The sequence below is a fragment of the Borostomias antarcticus genome, assembly GCF_949987555.1.
Source record: "Borostomias antarcticus genome assembly, chromosome: 7".
Classification (NCBI taxonomy): domain Eukaryota; kingdom Metazoa; phylum Chordata; class Actinopteri; order Stomiiformes; family Stomiidae; genus Borostomias; species Borostomias antarcticus.
The window spans coordinates 29056336-29079501 of record NC_140240.1 but is presented as its reverse complement, the minus strand read 5'-3'; the positions used below and the strand labels follow the sequence as shown (position 1 = coordinate 29079501).

At 42.8% G+C, this 23166-nt stretch overlaps 2 protein-coding genes across 5 annotated transcripts; both read left to right on the top strand.

The window, feature by feature from the left end:
• Positions 1-192: 192 nt before the first annotated feature.
• On the top strand, positions 193-22561 carry LOC311311170 (integrin alpha-L). 2 transcript variants are annotated; one of them, XM_084440826.1, is made up of 32 exons: positions 193-237; positions 7847-7922; positions 8437-8554; positions 11113-11201; positions 11326-11411; positions 11846-11960; positions 12105-12235; positions 13367-13509; positions 13682-13835; positions 13987-14116; positions 14219-14292; positions 14415-14538; positions 15214-15359; positions 15681-15821; positions 16234-16431; positions 16639-16769; positions 16931-17085; positions 17168-17328; positions 18295-18420; positions 18501-18565; positions 18671-18812; positions 18964-19053; positions 19199-19278; positions 19372-19449; positions 19759-19837; positions 20087-20194; positions 20315-20356; positions 20463-20588; positions 20689-20802; positions 20897-20929; positions 21034-21144; positions 21233-22561. In XM_084440826.1, the coding sequence occupies exons 2-32, from the start codon at positions 7874-7876 to the stop codon at positions 21446-21448; spliced, it is 3555 nt and encodes a 1184-aa protein (XP_084296952.1). In that variant the 5' UTR covers positions 193-237; positions 7847-7873; the 3' UTR covers positions 21449-22561. The 2 variants fall into 2 exon arrangements, with proteins under 2 accessions (XP_084296952.1, XP_084296953.1); XM_084440827.1 differs by lacking the exons at positions 193-237; positions 7847-7922; positions 8437-8554; ... (1 more) ...; positions 11326-11411; positions 12105-12235.
• On the top strand, positions 276-6927 carry LOC311311171 (nicotinate-nucleotide pyrophosphorylase [carboxylating]-like). Of its 3 annotated transcripts, none has more exons than XM_084440829.1 (6): positions 276-1416; positions 1955-2075; positions 2361-2637; positions 3507-3817; positions 4042-4173; positions 4506-6927. In XM_084440829.1, the coding sequence occupies exons 1-6, from the start codon at positions 1253-1255 to the stop codon at positions 4698-4700; spliced, it is 1200 nt and encodes a 399-aa protein (XP_084296955.1). In that variant the 5' UTR covers positions 276-1252; the 3' UTR covers positions 4701-6927. The 3 variants fall into 3 exon arrangements, with proteins under 3 accessions (XP_084296955.1, XP_084296954.1, XP_084296956.1); XM_084440828.1 differs by having other exon boundaries at positions 277-1416; positions 2358-2637; XM_084440830.1 differs by having other exon boundaries at positions 1285-1802; positions 2358-2637.
• Positions 22562-23166: the final 605 nt, after the last annotated feature.

Sequence of the window (23166 nt, the reverse complement as noted above, 5' to 3'; positions counted from 1 at the left end):
CTCCCCCCCCCCTCCCTCTCCCCGCCTCTCTCTCCCCCCCCCCCCCTCTCTCTCTCTCTCTCTCTCTCTCTCACCCTCTCTCTCTCTCTCTCTCTCTCTCTCTCTCTCTCTCTCTCTCACCCTCTCTCTCTCTCTCTCTCTCACCAAGAGTGTCAAGTCTTGCTACTATTTTCTATGCAGGTAGCCATTCTCCAAGACACCACTATTGTTTGTCAGTGAACTAATTGTAGCACTCAGGTGAGTAATTGCACCAGAGAAGTACTGCATTTGCTGCTACAAGTACTTCTAAAACGAACTCAACTGACGATTGAATTACTGTTATATGTAGAAATGTTGCTTTTTCTCTCTCAGTGCAGGGCCTTGTGATTGTAGCTTGGTAAAAGTGCTACTTGAAATTATAATATACTGTATAAATACATATTAATATGTTAGGTTGCCTGGTGGCAGTATGGTTTGCTGTGAATGTTGCACATGAGTGTATCAGACATTTTAAATGCAAGCATTAAATAAGGGGAATAAAAACAGACACTTTTTTTGGAAGCTGTACTTCTAGTGTGACTGGGTTTCATAACCTCTCCAGTCAGTTTGTCAACATTACAACATGTAGGAGGGGTCAAATTCCACTACTGTTGTGGTTGTAGTGTCTACTCCATGTCCCACTACTATTCGACCATTCAACGAAAGAGACATTATATTTTATTATTTATTTTCTATTGTAAATATTTCATTTCTAGCGGTTCTGTATTGACAATAATTATATGTCTTGTCTAATGGGTATCCTATCTATTAAAGAGCCTGAAAGCAATTCAATGTATCAATACATAGCCTAATTCTGTGAACCAACTTCAATCCCCCACGCAAGGAATGGCTTTTTAGGCTATAGCCTATAAATGGTATTTAATCAAACAACCTTCTACGCTAAGTTAAACTAGCTCAGTATGCCTACCACTAGAGAGCAGCAGGTGTCAGGAACCTTGTGACTCCTCCGGTGACATAAAATCAGAATGACAAAATTGTAATCTTAATATTAATCGAACGAACCCTTCCATCAATTTCGTGTTTGGACCCAAGTCATATGACTTGGACTCGAGTCATATGACTCGGACTCGAGTCACGTGACTGGTTTGTCTGCAGGAGACGCGCTTTGGCCACATTTGCCACCATTGTCTTTCGACTTTGACTTGAACATCTGTATCACTGACTCGACTTGCCTGTTAAGTGCCGCTCGTTTATCCAGTAGCCTACTTTCACCATGTCTGGAAAGGTTCCAAGAGTCATCACGTTTGGCTTCAACGACTTTAGACTAGTGGACAACAAGAAGAGAGTTGCCGTATGCAAAATATGTGGCAAAAAAATCACCGACGTCATCACAACCACTTCCAATTTTGTGCGGCATCTGAAGTCACATAAGGAGAGGTGAGATTGAGTCACACAAGGAGAGGTGAGATTGAGAAGCGAGATTGAGATTGAGAGGTGAGATTGAGATTGAGAGGTGAGATTGAGAAATTATGGCGCCGCCTGCTAGCAAGTAGGCCTTATGTTCCGAAGTAGCCAAGCATTTTAATATCCTACATAAGGTTCAAGGGGTGTATGGTGGGTTGATAGGCCAAGTGTAAATATGCCAGTGGCTACTTAAAACTACATGATCAGGCTGGCGAAGCCTGCTTTACGACATGCCAAACACGACAATTTCTCTGACTGACTGTAGCCAAGACATTTGTGGAAAGTATAGGACGTTATAATTAGGGGTTGCTAGTCAAATCACAATGTCTGTAACATTGCAACCGTCCTGTAGTCCAAAGGTGATTAGATGATTAAAGTTGAATATTGACTTAAAATGTGCAACAACAACACCCAATAATATCCTAAAGTTAAGTAGCTCATTCATTCCATTCATAAATCTGGTCCTAATGTCACTTATGAGGCTTAACATATATCATTTTTATTTTATAAGTTTTTGTGAATACCAGAAGAAACCAATTCCCAGCCACAGTGAGCAGCAGATCCACCAGCAGCAGCAGCATGGAATGACCCAGTACCTAGAACCATCCAGGCCTCCAGAGCTTCTGATCAAAGTAACCCACCCACTTCCTGATATATAAAGGAGTCTGCGTTCAATTATGATTACAAATTTCAAAAACACACAAATGTGAATAAACCTGACTTGAGCAGGCTACTCTCATCATTATATGAATGTTCTTGTTTTACCCCGAGCAAGCCATAATGCCATCACTCAACCTGGTCACATTTTGACATAAATGTCATCATTTCGAAGTATGACGACCTACAGTATAACTTGTCACCTTTCATAACAGTCATCACCGAATAGTCACCTAACATCCTTTTTATCTTCTCAGCAGGATCAACCGTATTCACCATTTAATATGACTCCGCCCCAACGCGACCTGTCACTTTCTATCCCGCCCCACTCTCTGACCCGTCTGGCGCGGGATTGGCTGGCCGAGGACACGCCCAACTTTGACCCCGCGGGGGTGTGTGTGGGGTCACAGGAGGTCGTGGCCAAGTTGTTCTGCAAGGCACCCCGTAGTGTGCTGGCAGGAAGCCCCTTCTTTACCGTAGTCTTCACTGAGCTTGGCTGCACTGTGGAGTGGTTGTATGAAGATGGAGCAGATCTAGGTAAGAGACCCTAGCTGTGCTCGGAATCGCTCCCTCGTTCCCTCACTCCCTATTCCCTACATAGGGTTCACCATGTAGTGAACTACCTAGGGAACGGAGAAAATATAGGGTACATGCACTGTTCTCTGGAAATCAAGGTGAATTGTGGGTAATAAATAGTGGACTATATAGGGAACGAAAATTCCGTGGAGAATTCGGACACTACAAACAAAATGGCTGACGCCCTATATAGTGCACTATATAGTGAATAGGGAGCGATTCCGAACACAGCTCCTGATAGGCTTTGTGGTTATATCATTTGGGACGGCGACCTTGAGGGGTTTTATTTTTATTTTATTTAACCTTTATTTAACCAGGAAAATCATTAAGAACAAATTCTTAGTGATGGCGGCAAAAAGCACAAGCTTCTTGAGGGAGGGGGGAAAGGGGGCTGTGAAAGAAAAATCAAGTTAAAAGACAACGGCAACAACCACAACAGTACAGACAGGCAGCATAGAAAGGGTCTTTAAGACCCCATTTAGACTTGGTTTTAAAAAGCGTTTTAGATCAGATCACAAGTGGGTGAGTTACTATGGTTAGTAATATAAACACAAGTGGTCAGCTGGACACATTTGGAGACTCATAATAGACACAGGTGTAAACGGCGATGTTTCTCGCTGTCCACTTGTGATCTGATCGTCCAAAATGCATTCTTAAGTAAAAAGTGCAGTCCTTTCACCATTTACCAATACTGTTGGATGCATTGGCAAAAATAACCCTTGGTGTTGAAAGACTGCAAAAATGTTGAAAACAAGATACAGATTCCTGCTGACTGACTGGACAGATTCTTGCTGATTTTCAAACGAAGCCGAAACGCCTGACCTTTCCAGGTCCAGGGTCAATGACCGAGGTGGCCGTGGTGAGGGGCCCGGCCAGGTGCGTCCTCCTGGGGGAGCGGCCGGCCCTCAACTGCCTAGCCCGGGCCTCTGGGATAGCCACCCGGTGCGCCCAGCTACGGTGCGTCACCTCGGACGCCGGCTGGCAAGGGCAGGTGGCCGGCACTCGTAAGACCACCCCCGGCTTCCGTCTGGTGGAGAAGTACGCCATGCTGGTGGGCGGGGTCTCCATGCACAGGCAGGACCTGAGCGGGATGGTGATGCTGAAGGATAACCATATATGGGCGTCAGGAAGTATCACACAGGTATTCGTGACACATTCGCACCGGACCTTCTACTACTTGGAAAATCACACAAATGAGTAGTACTCTCTACACAATGGAATCAAAACAAATTAAAACAATTAAAAAAGCTGGGCAAACCCATGTGAAGATATTCTAAACAATGTATTGATTAGACTACAAGATGCATACTATAGCGGAAAACTCATAGGTCATAGGTCACCTCTCCGCCTGTCTGCCCCCCGCAGGCCGTCAGGGACGCCCGCGCCGTCTGTGGCTTCAGCAGTAAAATCGAGGTGGAGTGCGGTTCCAGGGAGGAGGGCAGCGAAGCCGCGGCCGCCGGGGCCGATATCGTCATGCTCGACAACTTCAAACCTGAGGTGAGACCGGCGAGGAACGGTAGTAGGAGAAGAGGCCAATATCTGGGCTGCTCTCCTCTCATCCCGGATGAAAAAAACACACAAAAAAACAGCTTCCACCGGAGAGTTAACCGTAGGAGCCGACGGCAAAACGACAGCCTAGCCCGTTGCTTTGTCTCGCAAAGACGATGGAGTTCCACCACACACACGGAGGATGGCATGTCATTCCATTTCTTAGCTAGATGGCAGAGGCCTTCTCATTCATACAGGTATGACTCGTTTTGCCTTGATTACTTCCTCTTCAACTGACCCTGTGGTCCCCCCACCTCTCTCCTGCCCCCCCCCTCCCTCAGGTACTCCACACTGCGGCGCGTCTTCTTAAGGAAGAGTTCCCATTCCTGCTGATTGAGGCCAGTGGAGGAGTCACCCCCAGCTCCCTGCCGAAGTACCTCTCACCCCACGTGGACATCATCTCCCTGGGCTGCATAACGCAGGGGTGCCCCATCGTGGACTTCTCTCTCAAAGTTCAGAAACCTTTTGCCTTTTAGGGGGCCCTAAGGCTTCAGGAAGAGAAGACTACAACTCACAAAATGGCGGTTGTCAGGAGGCCAGGAGGCGGTTGTCAGTGTATAACGAGGCTAGGGAGATTTTTTATGTTATCACATGAACCGCCTTGAGGTACTTGAGGGAATTCCGAATATTTGAGGACATAACATAACTGTTTGAGAACAATGGACAATCAGCAATTTTGACTATATAAGTGTATGAGTCTGTGGTGGGTGGTGGTGGGGGTCAGAGGGGGACACAAGCCTTGTTGAAGAGGCTGATGGCCGTGGGGAAGACGCCGTCTCTGTGGCGTGCAGACGTGGTCCTGATGGACCGCATCCTCCTGTCTGAGGGGAGTGGCACGAAGACATTATGGCCGACCCCTTCCACCCCACCCATAATCTCTTCATGCCACTCCATGGCACATGTTCAGACTAACATTCGCTAATCATTTAACATTAGCGTAAGCATTATGAATGTACTTGTTTTACCCTGAGCAAGCCATAATGCCATCACTCAACCTGGTCACCTGGTGACATGACTACAGGATTTGAGGTATGTGATATATATATGACGACATAACTTGTCAACTTTTCATTACAGTCATCAGCAAACGCAGTATAGTGGATTATTAAGTGAGAAACGGGGTGGTGAGGATTGGTACCAAATAAAAGAGAAAATTGACTGTTTCAGAACATGGATGTGAAATCGAGCCACGCAAGCAACTTTTTAAGAGGCGGGAACACCCTTCTATAAGAACAACGCAGGAAGCTTCCTGTGCGTTGTACTTTATGCAAAGGTCAAGCCTCGTTTCCAAAGTCTCTGGCGCTGGCATAGATTATTACCTTGTTGCCAGGTGGTGAAGTCCAGGGGATTAATAGAGAAGATGCCCAATAAATGACTCCTCTTCTTGCTCACCTGCATGGCAATACATTTACAAAATAATAATATAATAATAATAATAATACAACAGCACCTACTGTATAATACTTGTCATGCATAATATAATCCCGATACCATGCCAGATGATTGAGTCAACAGGTAGACTGTTTGATTGACTGTATACTGTATAAGAGCAGAGCATCATGGGATATCTGTGACGGCTGTGGTTCAAGAGTTCAAGAGAGCGGGTCGTCCGACGACAGCAGGGTCGGCTCCCGATGAGCAGACTGGCATCTTGCATTGACCGCCATTAGTGTGTGAATGAGAGACCTGGGCCCTGGCAATATATGGACGCTTGTAACAGAGCCAGCAAAAAGCGGCTAAAAAAGTTGAGATTAAAGGAGTAGTAAAGTGAAAATGCATGTTTAGCCCTGTTTTAAGGTTACTTATGATCATATACAATGGTTCAGATCAAAACGTTGACAAAGCTAGCATTTTCGAGAAAGTTGATAATCACTCTACCACCGTTTTGGTCATACAATGGATGTGGGTGGGCATCTTGAAAAATCATTCAAAAACATGTTAAACTCACTTTCAAAGACAAGAAACTCACCTAGGTGTTAGTTGGCGTTCTGAAATATAATTCGCCATAAAGTAAGATTCTAGTTCATCTGGAAAGGCTTTTTTAAATATTTAGCATAGAACTATTTAGTCGCAGCACATACGTGTGTAAACTTCCGCAAACTAGGTAGCCTAGCAACATAAACAATAACAATAGCTACCGTAAGTAGTTCCGCTTCCTGAATCCCCTCTGCGGATTGATCTACACATCTAAAACGGTCGCTTCAATACAAGTCAATGGATTACATAAAATGATCAATAAAACCCTACAGGATTCATACTTTGCGGCGAATTTGATGTCAGAACACCAAAGGACACCAATTACACCCTCGGTGAGCTTCTTGTCTTTGAAATTGAGAGTTTGAGAGGCAGACCCAGCGCACACGTGATTAATCACTTAATCCAATCATATAGGACAGGAAATAAAGATGCCAAGTGACTTTCAGGAAGTGGAGCTGGTGCACAGAGCCTATTAATAGAACTGGATGCGGTGACTACGTTGACGCCTCGTTCTTGAGAGTGAAGCTTTTTGAATGGGTCACGACCCCTTTTGACAAGCGCAGTTGTGTTTCTCGCGTCACAGGCATGCGCAGTTGTGCTTTTTAAAGAACACAACAAAAAAGTTGAGTTTCTTATCTATCGCCTAATGGTAAGGATTATTAATCACACTGCTTATCTTTCTACTCACAACTTATTTTAAGAACCATCTGAAACAAATTAAATGAATCTGAAACTTAAGGACCTGTTCATTTGTGCATTTCTCTGTAGCTACTGTACTACAATCTTCACATACTGTAACTGAGCGCTTAAAAAAAGTATCCCTTATTTATGCAGGGGCTTTTGTGACCTTGATAAATAGGGCTACACCAGAGTATGCACATGATAAAAGGAAGCTAAAAGCAGTTACATTCTCATAACTAAATAGGCTATTACTCTTCAACACTTCAGCTGTGCTGATGTTATCACTAGCGTTGTGGTTACACATGGGGCCCCTCCAGCTGTGTGGTTACACATGGGCCCCACCCATCAGTAACAGCATCAGTAAAAGCATCCCTCGTTTCAACCCACAAAATGCACAGACAAGTATTTGTCGCAGTTCATTCAGCAGATATGTTTTTGAGAAAGTTTTAAGTAGAATACATTCATTTAAAGTTGTTAAAATGTGACCAGGATTAGGATCTGGGTTCAGGGTGCTAGAGTGAATCTATACTAATGATCCATTTTGCTTGGTGTCATTTCCATCCGAATCAGTTACTTTGCAAACTGTGTGAATGAGCATGACAAAAACACAAGGCAAACTCAAAAGGGGGCATAGGCACTACTTAGTTTTATCCATACCTATAAATAAAAGAAATCCAGTTTGCCAGAATAGGACAGCTTTTTGTTTTTTGCACATTTTAAATTTTAAATCTTGATCTAAATTTCGGCTAGGTTTCTCGACAAGGAAGTGCAAAACATGAGAAATGTGCGAAAGAGGAAATTGCTCACACAGACCCCACAGCTTTTCTGACATATTGCAACCGCACCAACAAATTTTTAAGGGGCGGAAACACCCTATAGAGGCCAAAGCTTCCTCTTTCCTTCACGAAACTATTCAGCCTCACTTCTGGCGTTGCAGTTGATTCTTTTCGTTGTTGTCTGGCAGTGAAATGCAGGAGGTTTGAGGGAGAAGATGCCGAAGATGGAACTCCTCTCTCTGCTCACCTGCATGGCAGCCATAGGTAAGACTTGAAGAATTGCGAGGTGTTAAATCCAAGAGACTCATTCAACTAAACATTGCAAATGTTTGGGGTAGGGTAAATCATTGTTTACGGACAGAATGGAGAGTTATGCAACTCTCTCCTCGAAGAACACTTTCTTGTGTCGCAATTTGATGGGTTACACCCATTCTCCACATGTAGGCCTATGGTTTACTGTAAGAGAGAAGTGGATGAACCTATAGGATAACAAAATGTTGAGGTCCACTTTTAACACAGTCATGTTTCACTAGCCCCAGTACGGTATTTGTCTGATGTCAACTTATTTTAATGTTAAGATATTTTTTAGGGCTTTTCAGCTTTAATGGGATAGGACAGTGAGAGAGACAGGAAACGTGGGAGAGAGAGAGGGGAGGACATGCGGCACAGGACCCGAACCCTGGTCCGCCACGCAAAGGACTAGCCTTCATATGGGGCGCGCCTTACCCGGTGAGCTACCGAGGCGCCCCTGATGTCAACTTATTTTATTTTTTTCTAGTTATCTCTGCTTCTTGGGCTTTCAACATCGATGCAGCCAACCCTGAAATCTATACCGGAGAGGAAGATGATTTCTTTGGCTATAAAGTCCTGCAATTCATATCTGGCAAGGAGAGGGGGTAAGTGTTCTGTAAGAATAAACCACAAAAGAACAGAGAAATCATGAAAATCCATAACATAATTGTTACTGAAAAGCAAAAAGGCTTTGACAGACTCCTCTGTGGACGTGACTACTGCATCACTTAGCAGCAAGCTGACCTCTTAATCTTTTGTCGTAGTTTAATCTGTGTCTTTTGCACCTGCTATACTTGCAATGCAGTGGTGGCTTGGGGTTTCTCTTTGGCTGCATACAGATAGTCAAGGTTCAAGGCTTTTATTGTCATGTGTATTTATAAAATACAATGAAATGCACTGTGCCCGGCACTCTCAGACAAGTCCTTTTGCTACAAAAATCCACACACCCATGTATCCATATATTCCGCATCAAATGATATTGTGCTAAGCCTGAATAAGGCTAGGCTATAAACCAGGAGCAGACGTCGCTGCCGCCACCCTTGTACCGCTACGGTCCGGATGTCAGAAACCTGAGAACACCACTACTCCAGAGAGGCACGATGTGTAGAAAATGATCAACATTTTATTTAATGCAATTCATATACGTTTCGTCAGAGCAGTTGGTTCATGAGCCGCTGGGGGACTGGCCCTACTAAGACCCCCCCCCTTTCCCACAGTCTGTCCTCCGATTAGGCTACACCCTCACGAACATAAGGCCCACATGCATATCACCCTGAATAGGCACACAGTAGGCTAGCACCCTACAAACAGGCACGCTGGATATCACCCCACAATTAGGCACACACAGGTCCCTCTTTAGGTGAGTACAGTGACTAATCAGACGGACAGGAGTGTTCTGCTCAAATCCTACCAGCTAACTTCCCCCAGCCTCCCGCAGTCTCACAGAACAACCAACCCCGCTGCCGTAGGCTACCTAAAACATGAAGATATCCCCATTAACTACCCCCCCCCCCACACACACACACACACACACACACACACACACACACACACAAACAGACACGCTAGACAGAACATGGAACATAAAAAGTCCTTGGTTAAAAGAAACACTTAACTGGCCCGTGGTCCCTCCCCCCTCCCCCCTCCCCGTGGGGGCGGGGCTTGAGCGCTGGTCCGGTCAGAGTCTGTTTAGGAGGCGACCACCGACCTAGCGCAATGAGACGTCTCCATGGGCAGCAGGAGAGCCTCGTCACACAAAAAGGCACTCTTAGGGTCCCTAGCAATCCCCCCGGCCCTGCCTACCGCCGGAACCTCGCCCTACAGCCCCGGCTACCTATCTTCACCGCCGGCAGCCCTATACGGCGTGCGAACGGCACCCAACCCCCAAACAAATATGAGTCCCTTCCTCCAGCAATCAAGTCCAGCTGGGTCTGATCAGCTCATCAGAGAGTCTTTGGCAGCGACGGCAGTTCCACACAGGTGAACAGCATAGGCTCATTAGTTATCCTGTTCCCATAGGAACCAAGGTTCACTACAATATTTACCTCCGCCCCAGCAACAGTGCAGGACAAGAGGTAATCTTTTCGCTGGCGTGTGTTCGTTGGGTGATTGGTTCATTAATCAATCAATCAATCAATCAAAGCTTTATTTGTATAGCGCATTTCATACCCAGAGGCAACACAATGCGCTTTACAGAGAACAAGGGAGGTGGGCATACGACCCACCCCTACATATTCCAGAGGGAAGCGAAAAACCAGTATCACCCAGGGGCCAGATAAGTGAGCTGTAAAAATTCTTCCCTGACCCCTCTCAACAAGGCGATCGAGCAAGCTCCTGGAGTATGTTTGTCTACCGGCTAAGAACATTTATAAAGCAATAAATAACATAAAATTACATTTACATAAATTACATTTACATTACAAATAACATTAAATTACATAAGAGAGGCTAAAAACATCATAGGAGAGACATGGCAAACACTGGTGTATGTCTGTGTGTGTGAGTGTGCCTGGGCCCAGATAGAGGCAGGGGTAGGGAGGGGGTAGGACAAGGATATGGACCCGGGTTAGGGTGAGGGGAAAGGGGATCTGAGCCCAGGACTGGTGTATGTCTGTGTGTGTGTGAGTGTGCCTGGGTCCAAGTAGAGGCAGTGTAGTATGGGCCAACTTAGAACCCATTCAATTTTGGAGCGGATCCGAAACCCGGGCGGTTCCACAAATTAAAACAAAACTTAGAGCAAAGCCAGCTCCCTGTGTGGGGGTGAAGCAGGCACAGGGTTTGGACTGGGGGGTGCGGGGGGAGAGCCTGGAGTATACCAAAACCGACCCGGGGGGGGGGATGCCATGGAGCCGCCCAAACATGGCTGCCCATTCACCTCCATTCATTTTTTGGGAAATTCTCACCACCATTCATTGTCAATAGGGGGGGATTAAAATGGCCATATCTCAACATGGGAAGGGCACAGAGAAACTCTCCGAGCATCATTTCTAGTTTGCACTCGGATCACTTCCGTTGACACGCACGCCAGCGCAAGTTCAAACAGTCATTTCACACCTCTGAAGACATCCTGCCAACAACACTGACAGTTCACACTCTAAACCCCACATGTGTGATGCGCTACGGTTTCTTCTGTTTGAACCCCTTCTTTACCCCCTAATCACAGAGTCATGGTGAGCGTCCCACTTCAGCGCAATGGATCTGGCGGAATCTGCAAATGTGTTGACAACCGTACAGACTGCTTCACTCCTCCAGGTAGACACAGGAGTCCATAACTATTATGATCTAGTCGTAATTGTACTATTTTATATCACAGCATTTTTTTCTTGGACTAATATTTGTCATATTTGTCTCCAATACATGTTGACTCGTGATGTAGCTATTTCCCTTCCAATGGAAAAAGGCTCAGTCAAGTACATTGGACTGTCTATGGCTGATGATTCAACAAACCCTCCTAAATTCATTGTAAGATCATACAGATTTATCTTGTTAAAGGTGGGATAGGTAGTTTGCTTTTGGCTTTATTTGGTAAAATTTGCATAATATCCTTTCAGCTATCAGTAACAGAAGTGCTCTGAGAATAAACTTGGATCTCCATGTTTACCGCTGCCTCTGTATTTTGAATTAAAAGAATGCACCGCGCCCGAATGTATTGACCAATCAGGGTCTCTATCTCGCCACACCTACCAGTCCTGTTTGGAGGGAGGGACTACATCATGATTGACAGCAGGGAGGGGCGGGTTCTTTTGAAAAAGATGACCAATCGGAGGCCTTGTTGACGTCAAACTACCTACCCCACCTTTAACATTATTAAACAACATAGTTGTAAGTGATTCGTTTGACTGTAGAAAGTACAGTTCTCAGTATATGTACTACATATTCTTTACATCCGTATTCAGGCATGCAGTCCTGGTCTTGCTCACGAGTGTCATGGGAACGCCTATCTGAACAGCGTATGTTACCAGTTCAACAGTCAGCTCCAGGTCACCTCTAACTTCACCACTGACTTCCAAGGTACATTATGACGGAGGGGTGTAAGGAGGGATTAAATAGCCTAAATTGAACTGGAATCGCAGAAATTATATTGAAATAATCCCCCAAGCATAATGTCTTGTCATTACTGCATAATATCTACTGTTCTATTGTGGTCTCTTCCAGAATGTACCAAAAAGAAAGTCAACCTCGTCTTTCTGTTTGACGGATCTGAAAGCATGTCAACTTCTGAATTTGAGAAAAACAAAGTCTTCATTTGGGATATAATGAAAAATTTTGAAAATTCCTCATACCAGGTTAGCAAAAACCTATGCAATGATTCTGAACACAATTTTTCATCTGTGCAACATAATTCAGCCTGGTGGGTGTCCGCGGTGGTGTAGCAGTATTAGGTTCCTGTGCAGTTTGCGTCCTGTGCTTCATATGTTTTGGTCCATAATCTGGAATTTAACCTGCCCCGGAGCAGGTAAACTCGGCAGCATAAATTACCATGGCGATATAACATGGTGAAAAGTCATTCCACCGTCGTAGCACAGACATGGTTGAATTTGAAGTTATCGCGCTAACCCCGTAATCCTGTTTCGTAGTACAGGGCCCTGGTCTCGCCAGATCCGAACAGGGACGCATTCCACAGGGGAGTGGCATATTTAAATAACACACGGCCTCGAGTGGTTTATTGCTTTTATACAACGGTTACTACAGCTATTAGTGTAAAATAAACACAGCAATATAAAATATAAACATTAAACGAAGCATCATTCCCTCAATTCCGCCGAGCAAAATAGTTCCTCTAACAAAAGGATTGCCAAGCAACAGCTGCATTGGATGGAATGTTAAGTTGTTTTGAAAAAACTCAATGATAGGCCTACAAATCATTGGATCAAATGTGAGGCGCATTAATACTGAAAATGGAATGATATTCGGCCCCAGGTGTGTGTTACAAAGTAACCAACCAATCAGAATCAAGAACCAGAACTAACGCAAATCCCCAAGGCAGTTTGTTTGATTTAGGCACGATAGTCCGCTGCTCTGCAGTCTAGTGTCGGAGTCTGTGTTCGGAATCGCTCCCTCACTCCCTCACTCCCTATTCCCTATATAGGGTTCACCATGTAGTGAACTACCTAGGGAACGGAGAAAATGTAGGGTACATGCACTGTTCCCTGCAAATCAAGGTGAATTGTGGGTAATAAATAGTGGACTATATAGGGAACGAGAATTCCGTGGAGAATTCGGACACTCAAACAAAATGGCTGACGCCCTATATAGTGCACTGTATAGTGAATAGGGAGCGATGTTTTGAGAGACCACAGGGACAATAGGTCAGGAATGAAATGGGATGAAATCTGAAATAAATTGATAATAAAAACTAATTATAATAAATCAGCCTGGAGAATATTAAATTTAGCCTACATATCGATTTTTTTCAGTTCGCAGCCGTTCAGTTTGCAACGGATCCCAGGAAAGTTTTCGACTTCGATGACTACAAACAGAAGAGGGCCTTTGATAAACTTAAGGACGAAGAGCATATGAAACAGCTAACAAACACACACAAGGCCATCGACTTTGTCTTGTGAGTGATCAGTGACAGTGAACAAATTATAAATGTTGCTTTTTCAGATGCCCAGTTGGATGGCAGAATAGAAATGGGTAGTGTGAAAAGTCTCCCAAAAACATGGGAATTATTCATTCAAATAAACTAGAGATGGCCTTTACATAACAGAGTACCTCTGTTTCTGTTTCAGGAAGAACATCTTTGATAACTCAAGTGCTGGTGCCGCCCCGGATGCTACTAAAGTTCTGGTTATCATCACAGATGGATATCCCAGTGATTTAGATAAGAGGTACCAGTCAATCAATGGATCTAAAGAAAAGCACATCATACGCTTTGTCATCGCTGTAAGTCCTTGCGTTCAACACAACACAGCTGTTTGATTTCACTATAGCTACATATCAGGGGACGTCCTTATCCAGGACACATTGGGACAAATCCAAACCAATTCATCCATCACTGTTAGGATGTTGTTCATTTTCATGATGTTATCGGCAGGTCAAGGACCTTAATCTTACCCAACTCGAATACCTGGCCTCAAATAAAAACAATGCATTTAAAATAGAAGATTATAACGCACTGTCAGGAATCCTGGACAATTTCCAGAAAAAGATTTTCAACATTGAAGGTACCGGTCTTCTGATATTTTACCTTCATGCAATCTCCAATAATTTTGAGGTCCTGATACAAAATTCTGAACAATGTTGACATTGTGTCCGTTTGTAATCAGGTACCAAGACTGCTCGGGCAGGAAACTTAACAGAAGAGATGTCTCAAAGTGGGTTCAGTGCTTTGTTCCAGAAGGTAAACAAATCCTCTGAAACATTATGCTAGATAGAATTAAGCTATCAACAGTCCTAAAATCATTTAAACTCACACACACAGTGGGTAATTATCTACAATGCAATGCTTCAATTCCTGTACAGGATATATTGATTTTAGGCTCTGTGGGATCAAACGAATGGCGTGGTTCTCTCTATGAAACCCGGGGCCGTGGATCAGAGAAGAAGGAAATACTGGATCCCACCTTGGGATCAGACTCCTATATGGGTAATGTTGAAATTCTTGAAAATGGCCTCGCTCACTCACTCAAGTGGCCGTTTCAGACGGGGAGCGATATTCCGCCTGCGTTCTCGCTCGGATCAGCGGGGGACACACGCGTCCTGCGCGCAGCGGGGACAGATGACTACAAATCAGCTCTTGTCGCGGGCGGGCGTGTGCACGAAACGAGTGCTCCCAGTACTTTATTTAAACGTTTCGCTCAAACAGATCTTCAGGTTATAGACATGTCAGGGAATGTCTGCCTACAGTATAAACCCAGCTAGCAATCATTTGTTCTAAAAATGGTCTAAGAATGTGAAAACTTTAGCAGAACGTGTTGGGAATGTTCCCCAATGTTGTTGTCTAGCTGGGAACACACATTATTGTGCCAATCAGCCCCACCTGCTTACAGGGGACGCTGAAACACAGTCTAGCAGATGTTTTCAGCCTCTACAAAAGTAATCCAATGAGTCCCATCATTTGTATGAATCCATGTGTATTTCTCCAAGTGATTTCTGGTTCATCTTTGACATTCTTTTGGTTTATTTGTCAGCATGAAACCTTGGAGTTCTTTTTTTTTTTCTTTTTTGATAGATTAATTTAATTTGAACGTCAATTGCTTTTGTCTCAGTGAGTGAGCATTATAGTTTATGTATCAATATGCTTTCTATTTTGGTCATGTAGGTTACTCTATAGCGATTGCAAAGAAGAACAACACTGAGCTGCTATACTTTACCGGAGCACCGAGATCTGGACATAGAGGAATGGTTCTCCTCTTTAGAACGGCTGAAGGAAACTGGACAGTGACGCAGAGACTCTCTGGGGAGAAGGTTGGTAACGCAAACACAATTTCTCTAAAAGTAACACAATGATGACATTTTCATTCAAAGAATATGCTACACATACTGTTTCAATGTTAAAGGGGTAGTTCAGAATTTTGGACATAGAGCCTCATTTACGACTTACCCATAATTCCATGCGGTCTCTCGCTCTGAAAATGAATCAATCAACAACATAATGGGTAAGTCGTAAATTAGTCTCTATGTCCAAAAATCTGAATTACACCTTTAAATATATATCTGTACAGTTTTGTATAAATATTTCAAGTCGTTTGGACAAATATGAATAGCTAACACGGGTGATTTTTTCAGTTTGGGTCCTACTTTGGGGCAGAGCTGTGTTCGGTGGATGTCGACTCAGACAGCAACACAGATTTCTTGCTGGTGGGGGCACCAACGTTCCACCAGTCCCAGAGTGAGGGCCGCATCTATGTCTACACGCTGACTGATAAGGTGGGATTCACTTGGGCCTCTCTGTCACTAGTTGATTCCATAAGGGAGTCATTTGTGTCAATACATTTTAAAGTAAAAAAAAAAAGAAGAAAAGAATAAGTATGCATTGAAGTAGGAACAGGAACACAGTGGACTTGGTAGGAATATGATCTGTAATCCGGAACAATGATTAGTTCCTGGGCCGCCCTGGTAGCTCACCGGGTAAGGCGCGCCCCATATGAAGGCTAGTCTTTCCGCAGCGGACCCGGGTTCGATGCCCGGCTCGGGTCCTGTGCCGTATGTCCTCCCCTCTCTTTCTCCCACATTTCCTGTCTCTCTCTCAAACTGTCCTGTCCCATTAAAGCTGAAAAGCCCTAAAAAATATATTTAAAAAAACAAAACAAAACAATTAGTTCCGTCTCCTCGTCCTTAGCTGGAGCTGCAGCTCGTGATGAGCGTGTCGGGACCGTCGGGGGGCAGGTTCGGCTCGTCCATCTCCTCCCTCACAGACCTGAACGGTGACGGACTGAGGGACGTGGCGGTGGGCGCTCCGCTGGAGGACGACCGCAGGGGGGCTGTGTACATCTACCTGGGCCACCGGCTGAGAGGAATACGTGACCAGTACAGCCAGGTGAGACCGTTGAGGTTGTTATTTTTATTTTTTTTAAAGCATGTATGCTCAGAGAACACCTATTTGTGTAATCCGATGCCTCAAAGTTTACAGTTCTGCGGACATAATTGTCCTATAGCACATGCATTTCCATGTTGGGGCACCTGTATGCCAGAACAGAATGTAATGTAATTGCAAATACTGATCTGATACTTGATTCCATCCCAGCGATTGGGAGCAGAGTTGATGCCACCTAAGCTGCAGTTCTTTGGCCAGGCGCTTGACGGGAGACTGGATCTGGATGAGGACGGACTGACTGACATCGCAGTTGGTGCGCGTGGAGGGGTTGTGATTTTGAGGTAAGAAATATTTTTTTTTTAAAGTATGTTTTAAAGGTGAAGGATCTGTTTTAAGCCTTCAAATATACCTAAATGTCCATGGGTCTTTACCTGTAAAATAAACAAATCAATAAAACGACAGTAGGTTCCATTCAAGAGAATCTCGTTTCGACACCTCGCAGGTCCAGACCGGTTCTGAGTGTGTCGGGTCATCTGTCCTTCCACCCCTCTGAGATCAACACTCAGTTCGACTGCCGGGTCAGGGAGAAGACCATTTTCAACGTGATCACGTTAAAAGTCTGCTTTATGATGACAGAGGAAACAAAAAGCAAAGACGGTAAGAACTCGGACTCAGTCGCTCCTCGATTATACCGCTGACAAGGTTCGGAGGCCATTTAGCAACGTTTGAATGTGTACAGGAGCTGGTGGGATCAACATCAATTACTCGCTGGACGCGGATTCACTGCAACCAATTAACCGAGCCTTCTTCAGTGAGACTGACAAGAAAGCCAAGACGCTAACATCAGCCGTGGAACTAAGAAAAAATCACACCTGCTTTAACCACCCAGTCTACATGGCAGTAAGATCATGAGAGATTATCCATGCCAGCTGTTAGATGATAAAAAAATGTCTCTATAAGGAAACTTGCCGAAAAACAGTAATATTGATGCAAAGAGTAAATACTTAAAGGAGTAGTAAATGGAAAATGCATGTTTAGCCCTGTTTTAAGGTTACTTATGACCATGGTTCAGATCAAAACGTTGACAAAACTAGCACTTTTGAGAAAGTCTGATAATTGCTCTACCACCGTTTTGGTCATACAATGGATGTGGGTGGGCACCGTGAAAAATCATTCAAAAAACATGTTAAACTCAATTTCAAAGACAAGAAACTCACCGAGGTGTTAGTTGGCGTTCTGACATATAATTCGCCATTAAGTAAGATTCTAGTTCATCTGGAAAGGCTTTTTTAAATATTTAGCATAGAACTATTTAGTTGCAGCACATACGTGTGTAAACTTCCCCAAACTAGGTAGCCTAGCAACATAAGCAATAGCTACCATAAGTAGTTCTGCTTCCTGAATCCCCTTTGCGGATTGATCTACACATCTACAACGGTCGCTTCAATACAAGTCAATGGATTTCATAAAATGATCAATAAAACTCTACAGGATTCATACATTGCGGCGAATTTGATGTCAGAACACCAACGGACACCAATTACCCCCTCGTGAGCTTCTTGTCTTTGAAATCGAGAGTTTAACATGTTTTTTGAATGATTTTTCAAGGTGCCCACCCACATCCATTGTATGACCTAAACGGTAGAGCAATTATCAGACTTTCTCAAAAGTGCTAGTTTTGTCAACGTTTTAATCTGAACCATTGTATATGATCATAAGTAGGCCTAACCTTAAAACAGGGATAAACATGCATTTCCCCTTTACGACTCCTTTAAGCATTTGCAGAACTAAAATCATCGAAAGAATCGGAAATAAGTCAATATTCAATACTGATCAAAATGTGTGGAAAATCGGTTTCCCTTCCAGAAATGCCAGGTGCAAGACACATTGTCCGCTGTCCAGATCAAACTGAATTTCACTCAACTTAAGAACCAGACAAAGACACCATCTGCCGTCCTGGATGCCGACGAGCCTTCAGCCACTGAGATTGAGGTAGCCTGCTTGGTCTCCTCTGTAATTCGATTTGAGATCTGATAAAAAAATCACTCACAGTCCTCTTGAATTTGCACTAGGTGCCGTTTACCAAGAACTGTAAAGACAACGGAACCTGCGTGGCAGAGCTCGAAGTGTATTTCACGTATGTATTTGACTGTTATGAAGTCAAGCAAATTAAAACCAATGAGTGGGCAACAAAGTTGTGATGCCGTGAATGTCTGACCTGATTTTTTCTCTCCTTAATAAGCACCCTGACTCTAGTGGTGGCGGAAAAGAGCGAATACCATGTGACTGCACGGCTGTCCAACCATGGAGACGATTCCTACAACACCACTCTCACACTCCTCTACCCACCTGGCTTATCCTTCTCCAAAATGCAGCCTCTCAAGGTTCCGTTAATCTCTACATTGTTCATGCAATTGAAAACTCTCAATACATATTATGATTCTCAATCAACAGTTTTTCCTTAAGTCCCAGTACTACAACAACAAAAACAACAACGCTGTACTCTGTGAACTTCCTGTTGCCTTTGCTCACTAGCCCATCAGGCCAACTCTCCACAGCTGTGATGATCTGAAGGGCCGAACGGTCTGCAGCATCAGCCATCCTGTCTACCACAGCAAGACCACAGTCAGTGATGCACTAGCTGATCACTCTTGACCTTAAAACGAGCTAAAAAGAAGTGACCGAATGTGAAATTTGCCATTTTCTCTGCACACGTTCGGTTATGTTTCCTCTAAATCAAATTGTATTCATATATATCTTTTTTGCCCAGACAACATTCTTGGTTCAATTCAGCGTGAACGCCTCCTATGATTGGAATGACACCATGTCTATGATGGTCATTGGACAGAGGTACTACTAAGGTGTTGCCGTCTAATTTCTCCAAATAGCATGGTTATAAAATCTAACCCGGCCTGTTTAATATTCCTCTTATTCAATTTACAGTGATAATGACCACTCTACCAACAGTACCATGACCAATTCCATTCCTGTACACTTTGAAGTTGATGTGGCAGTTAAGGCGTAAGTTACATTACATTTTACATTACATTAGTCATTTAGCTGACATTTTAATCCAAAGCGACTTGCGTTTAATGTAGGAAAAGTCAGTGTACTACTACTCGCCAGAACTCACAATTGCATCTCATTTCTAAAACAAGTGACTAAGAGCATAATCTAGTGCTGAAGGCAAAGTGCAATAGCAAACTAAAAATACAATAGGTGCTTAAGAGGGAGGATCCTGGTTCTACATGCGTTTACATTTGTGAGTCAGCATTTTAGAGCGTGCACATAACTGCTGAATCAATTCAAGGTCACAATCTTTCTTTTCAGACTTGATGAAAAGTCCTTCACATACGCTCATTTCACTCGGAAAGACAAACGGCCCAAACAGCTGCTGCATATATATGAGGTAGGCAATCAATTCTTCAGAAGCCACTAATCTACAAATTCACATTCAATGTGTTTTCATGCTCAATCTCTTTATTTATTTTTTTATTTTTTTGCTCAATCTTTTTATTGTTTGCTAGTTAGGGTTTTACTCATGCTGCATCGCTAATTGGCAGAGTTTTAGTCTACTGTATTATGTTGTGCCACAACAAATAGCTCTAAAATAAAAGCAACATGAAGGAAATGTAATTCATTGTAACAACATTAACAGGTTATGAACTTGGCTGCGAGGTCTTTGCCTCTCACAGTCCACTTCACGTTCCCAACTGTGCTTGAACATGAATTTAAAATGAACGCCTATCAAGTGTCAGCCTTTCAGGTAACTAGTTAAAGCGAGTATTTCCCAGTATAATAGGCCTACCTTTATGTAATATTTGTTTTACTGTCAACTTTTAGAAATGGATAAAACATCAGTGTTTTCTTTCCTCATATTTTTTAGAACAATACTGAATGTGTACCAAGTGCTGATGTCATCTCAAATGTGAGTGAATCCTATTACACATTATATCAAGTAAAGAAATGTGAGAATTCAAATTAAGTAAGAATATCACTACATCGTAATGATAAACACACACCTTCCGTTACAGGACTGTAGTCAGGAGAAACACTGCAAGTCCTTCAAGTGTGAGATTTTAATGTTGGATGGATATTCAAAAGTGAACTTCACACTGTCGGGATATGTAGCCTTTTGGGACATTGAGCGATACGTAAAGGTCTGTACCTCACAAAGACACAATACAATAAACAAGGTAATTGGAAGGAGTGGAGCAAGGTACTAATATTTTACTAACTACTCTTTCTCTAAATTCACAGGGCATGACACCGCTAGAGACATTCCAAGGGGCTAGAGAAGACGTCACGTTCAAAAGCTCCGTGGCAATTAGCTACAATAACAAACGATATGTCCAGAAGTCAAGTAAGAGCAGGGTAAGTTTAGTGAGGCAACAAAATACGTTTGTATCTCTTAAATTATTATGCAAAAAGCTAAATTCATCCTCAATTGTTTCTTTTTTCTAATCAGAGCATGGGTGATATCGATTTCCACAAGGCACAGGTAAAACTGAGACTGGTTATTTTCTATGTTGACCAATTTGAGGAGGGCATCTTGTTCCTTCAACATCCCTCAGTGAACCGCTGACACGATGTCTACTTCGACAGATTTCTGTGCGGGCAGAGTTCATCATCGCCCCAGATAAACAGCTGATTATAGGAACAGGTGTTGGCGGAGGACTCTTACTGCTGGTCATCATCACTGTGGGAATGTTCAAGGTGAGACCCCCCAAAAAAACACACCTCTACACCAACATTCTGGGTGAGAAATCATTTGGTTATCTTTAATGTTGTCGACCACCCTTAGATGGGATGCTTCAAGAGGAAAACGCGTATGGATTCTGCTGGGGAAGAGCGTATGGATTCTGCTGGGGAAGAGCGTATGGATTCTGCTGGGGAAGAGCCACAGGCTAGTCCTGCCAATATCCTGACCAGTGAGTCTGGGGGCAAGCAGGCCGAGGTGGGGTCTGGTGGTGCCGCAGAAGTAAAACCACTGCTTGATAAGTTATCACCGTTATCATAACGGTGAAAATGACAACGATGGTTGGACATTTTATACATATTCATCCATTCATCCATCCATTCATCCATATTTCATTCTTTACATACAGTACATATTCATCTATACATTCTGTATTTCACTGTACATTTTTCTTTTATGGATTTTTTTTTCGGTGTGTTTGATTTTAAGGACATTGAAGACTTTTTAATTAATAAATCTTATATTTTGTACCACATCCGTAAATGTACATTCAATGGATCTAAACCATTTGTTCCTGTTTTTAAGACTGAACTCAGTGATTTATGTGGATACTATAAAAAAAAAAAATTTTTTTAATTGTGTTCAAAGTTTATAACCATATTTAAATATTTGTTGTATGTGGTTGTCATCATTATTGTGGGCATTTCTATTATTACTATGATTATTAAGCACATCATCATGGACATTGTTATTATTATTAACATTAATCAATTAACGTCATGACTTATGTTTAGTTAAAGGAGTAGTAAAGACGAAATGCAAACATGTTTAGCCCTGTTTTAAGGTTACTTATGATCATATACAATGACATTTTGAAACATTGAAATCGAGAGTTTAACATGTTTTTGAAAGATTTTTCAAGGTGCCCACCCACATCCATTGTATGACCAAAACGGTGGTAGAGCAATTATCAGACTTTCTCAAAAGTGCTAGTTTTGTCAACGTTTTGATCTGAACCATTGTATATGATCATAAGTAACCTTAAAACAGGGCTAAACATGCATTTTCCCTTTACTACTCCTTTAATATTTTTTGTTCCTGTCACTATTATTATCATGAATCATATTGTTTTTGACTGCTATGCAAATGAGTGTGTATGTGTAAGACTAGAGGGTTAGACTAGACTATATATGTAGTAATGTGTTTAAAAGCATCCTGCATAAATATTACTTTGAGAAAGACCAACTGGGAAGGGGTAGGGGAATGAATATTATAAAAACATGAAATGTATTACTATTGGCCTATAATTATGCCCCCCTGGCATGTCAATTGTTGTGCTGTATTTTATGTATGGCTGAACAACTTATGTTAATAAAATGTTACTTAAAAAATAAAATAAAGTGCAGTATGTGTAGGTACTGTATTGTGTGTATTTTTTTCTGTACTATTATATTCCACCTTGAATTGACTTGAAACCTTTGACTGGAGGTGGTGCTTTGCTGTAGATTTTCTACCTGTACCCCTTGATTTTGATTTTTTATGTCTTTGTCTTACATGCAATGTAATATGCCATTATCTTTCATCTCTTATAAAGTGTATTGATGTAGGCCTACAGTATGTAGGCAGAATTCCATAAGAGAACATTTTTGGATCACATACACTTTGAAGTTTAACAATAACAATATTGTACATATTATGTTTAATTGTAATTAATTAGGGGCCAGGCAACCTCAGCTCCCGGAACCCTCTTGTATTTGCCAATATTCTGGATCTTCCAAAATACATTCTTTCTACAAAGCTAATTTGATTTATACAACTTCCTACAGCACCAACATTGATCATTTGTTTTGCTGTATGTATATTTTTGACACAGCATTTGGTCACACTGTTACCATAGTAACAGAGAAGTATGTACTCCAATCACTCCATCACAGAAATATAAGAGTTGTAGAAATTATTGGAAACTCTTGACTACCATGACGCATACATGTTACAAGTGTATGTAAACTTTTGACCACAACTGTATAATTAAAATGTAT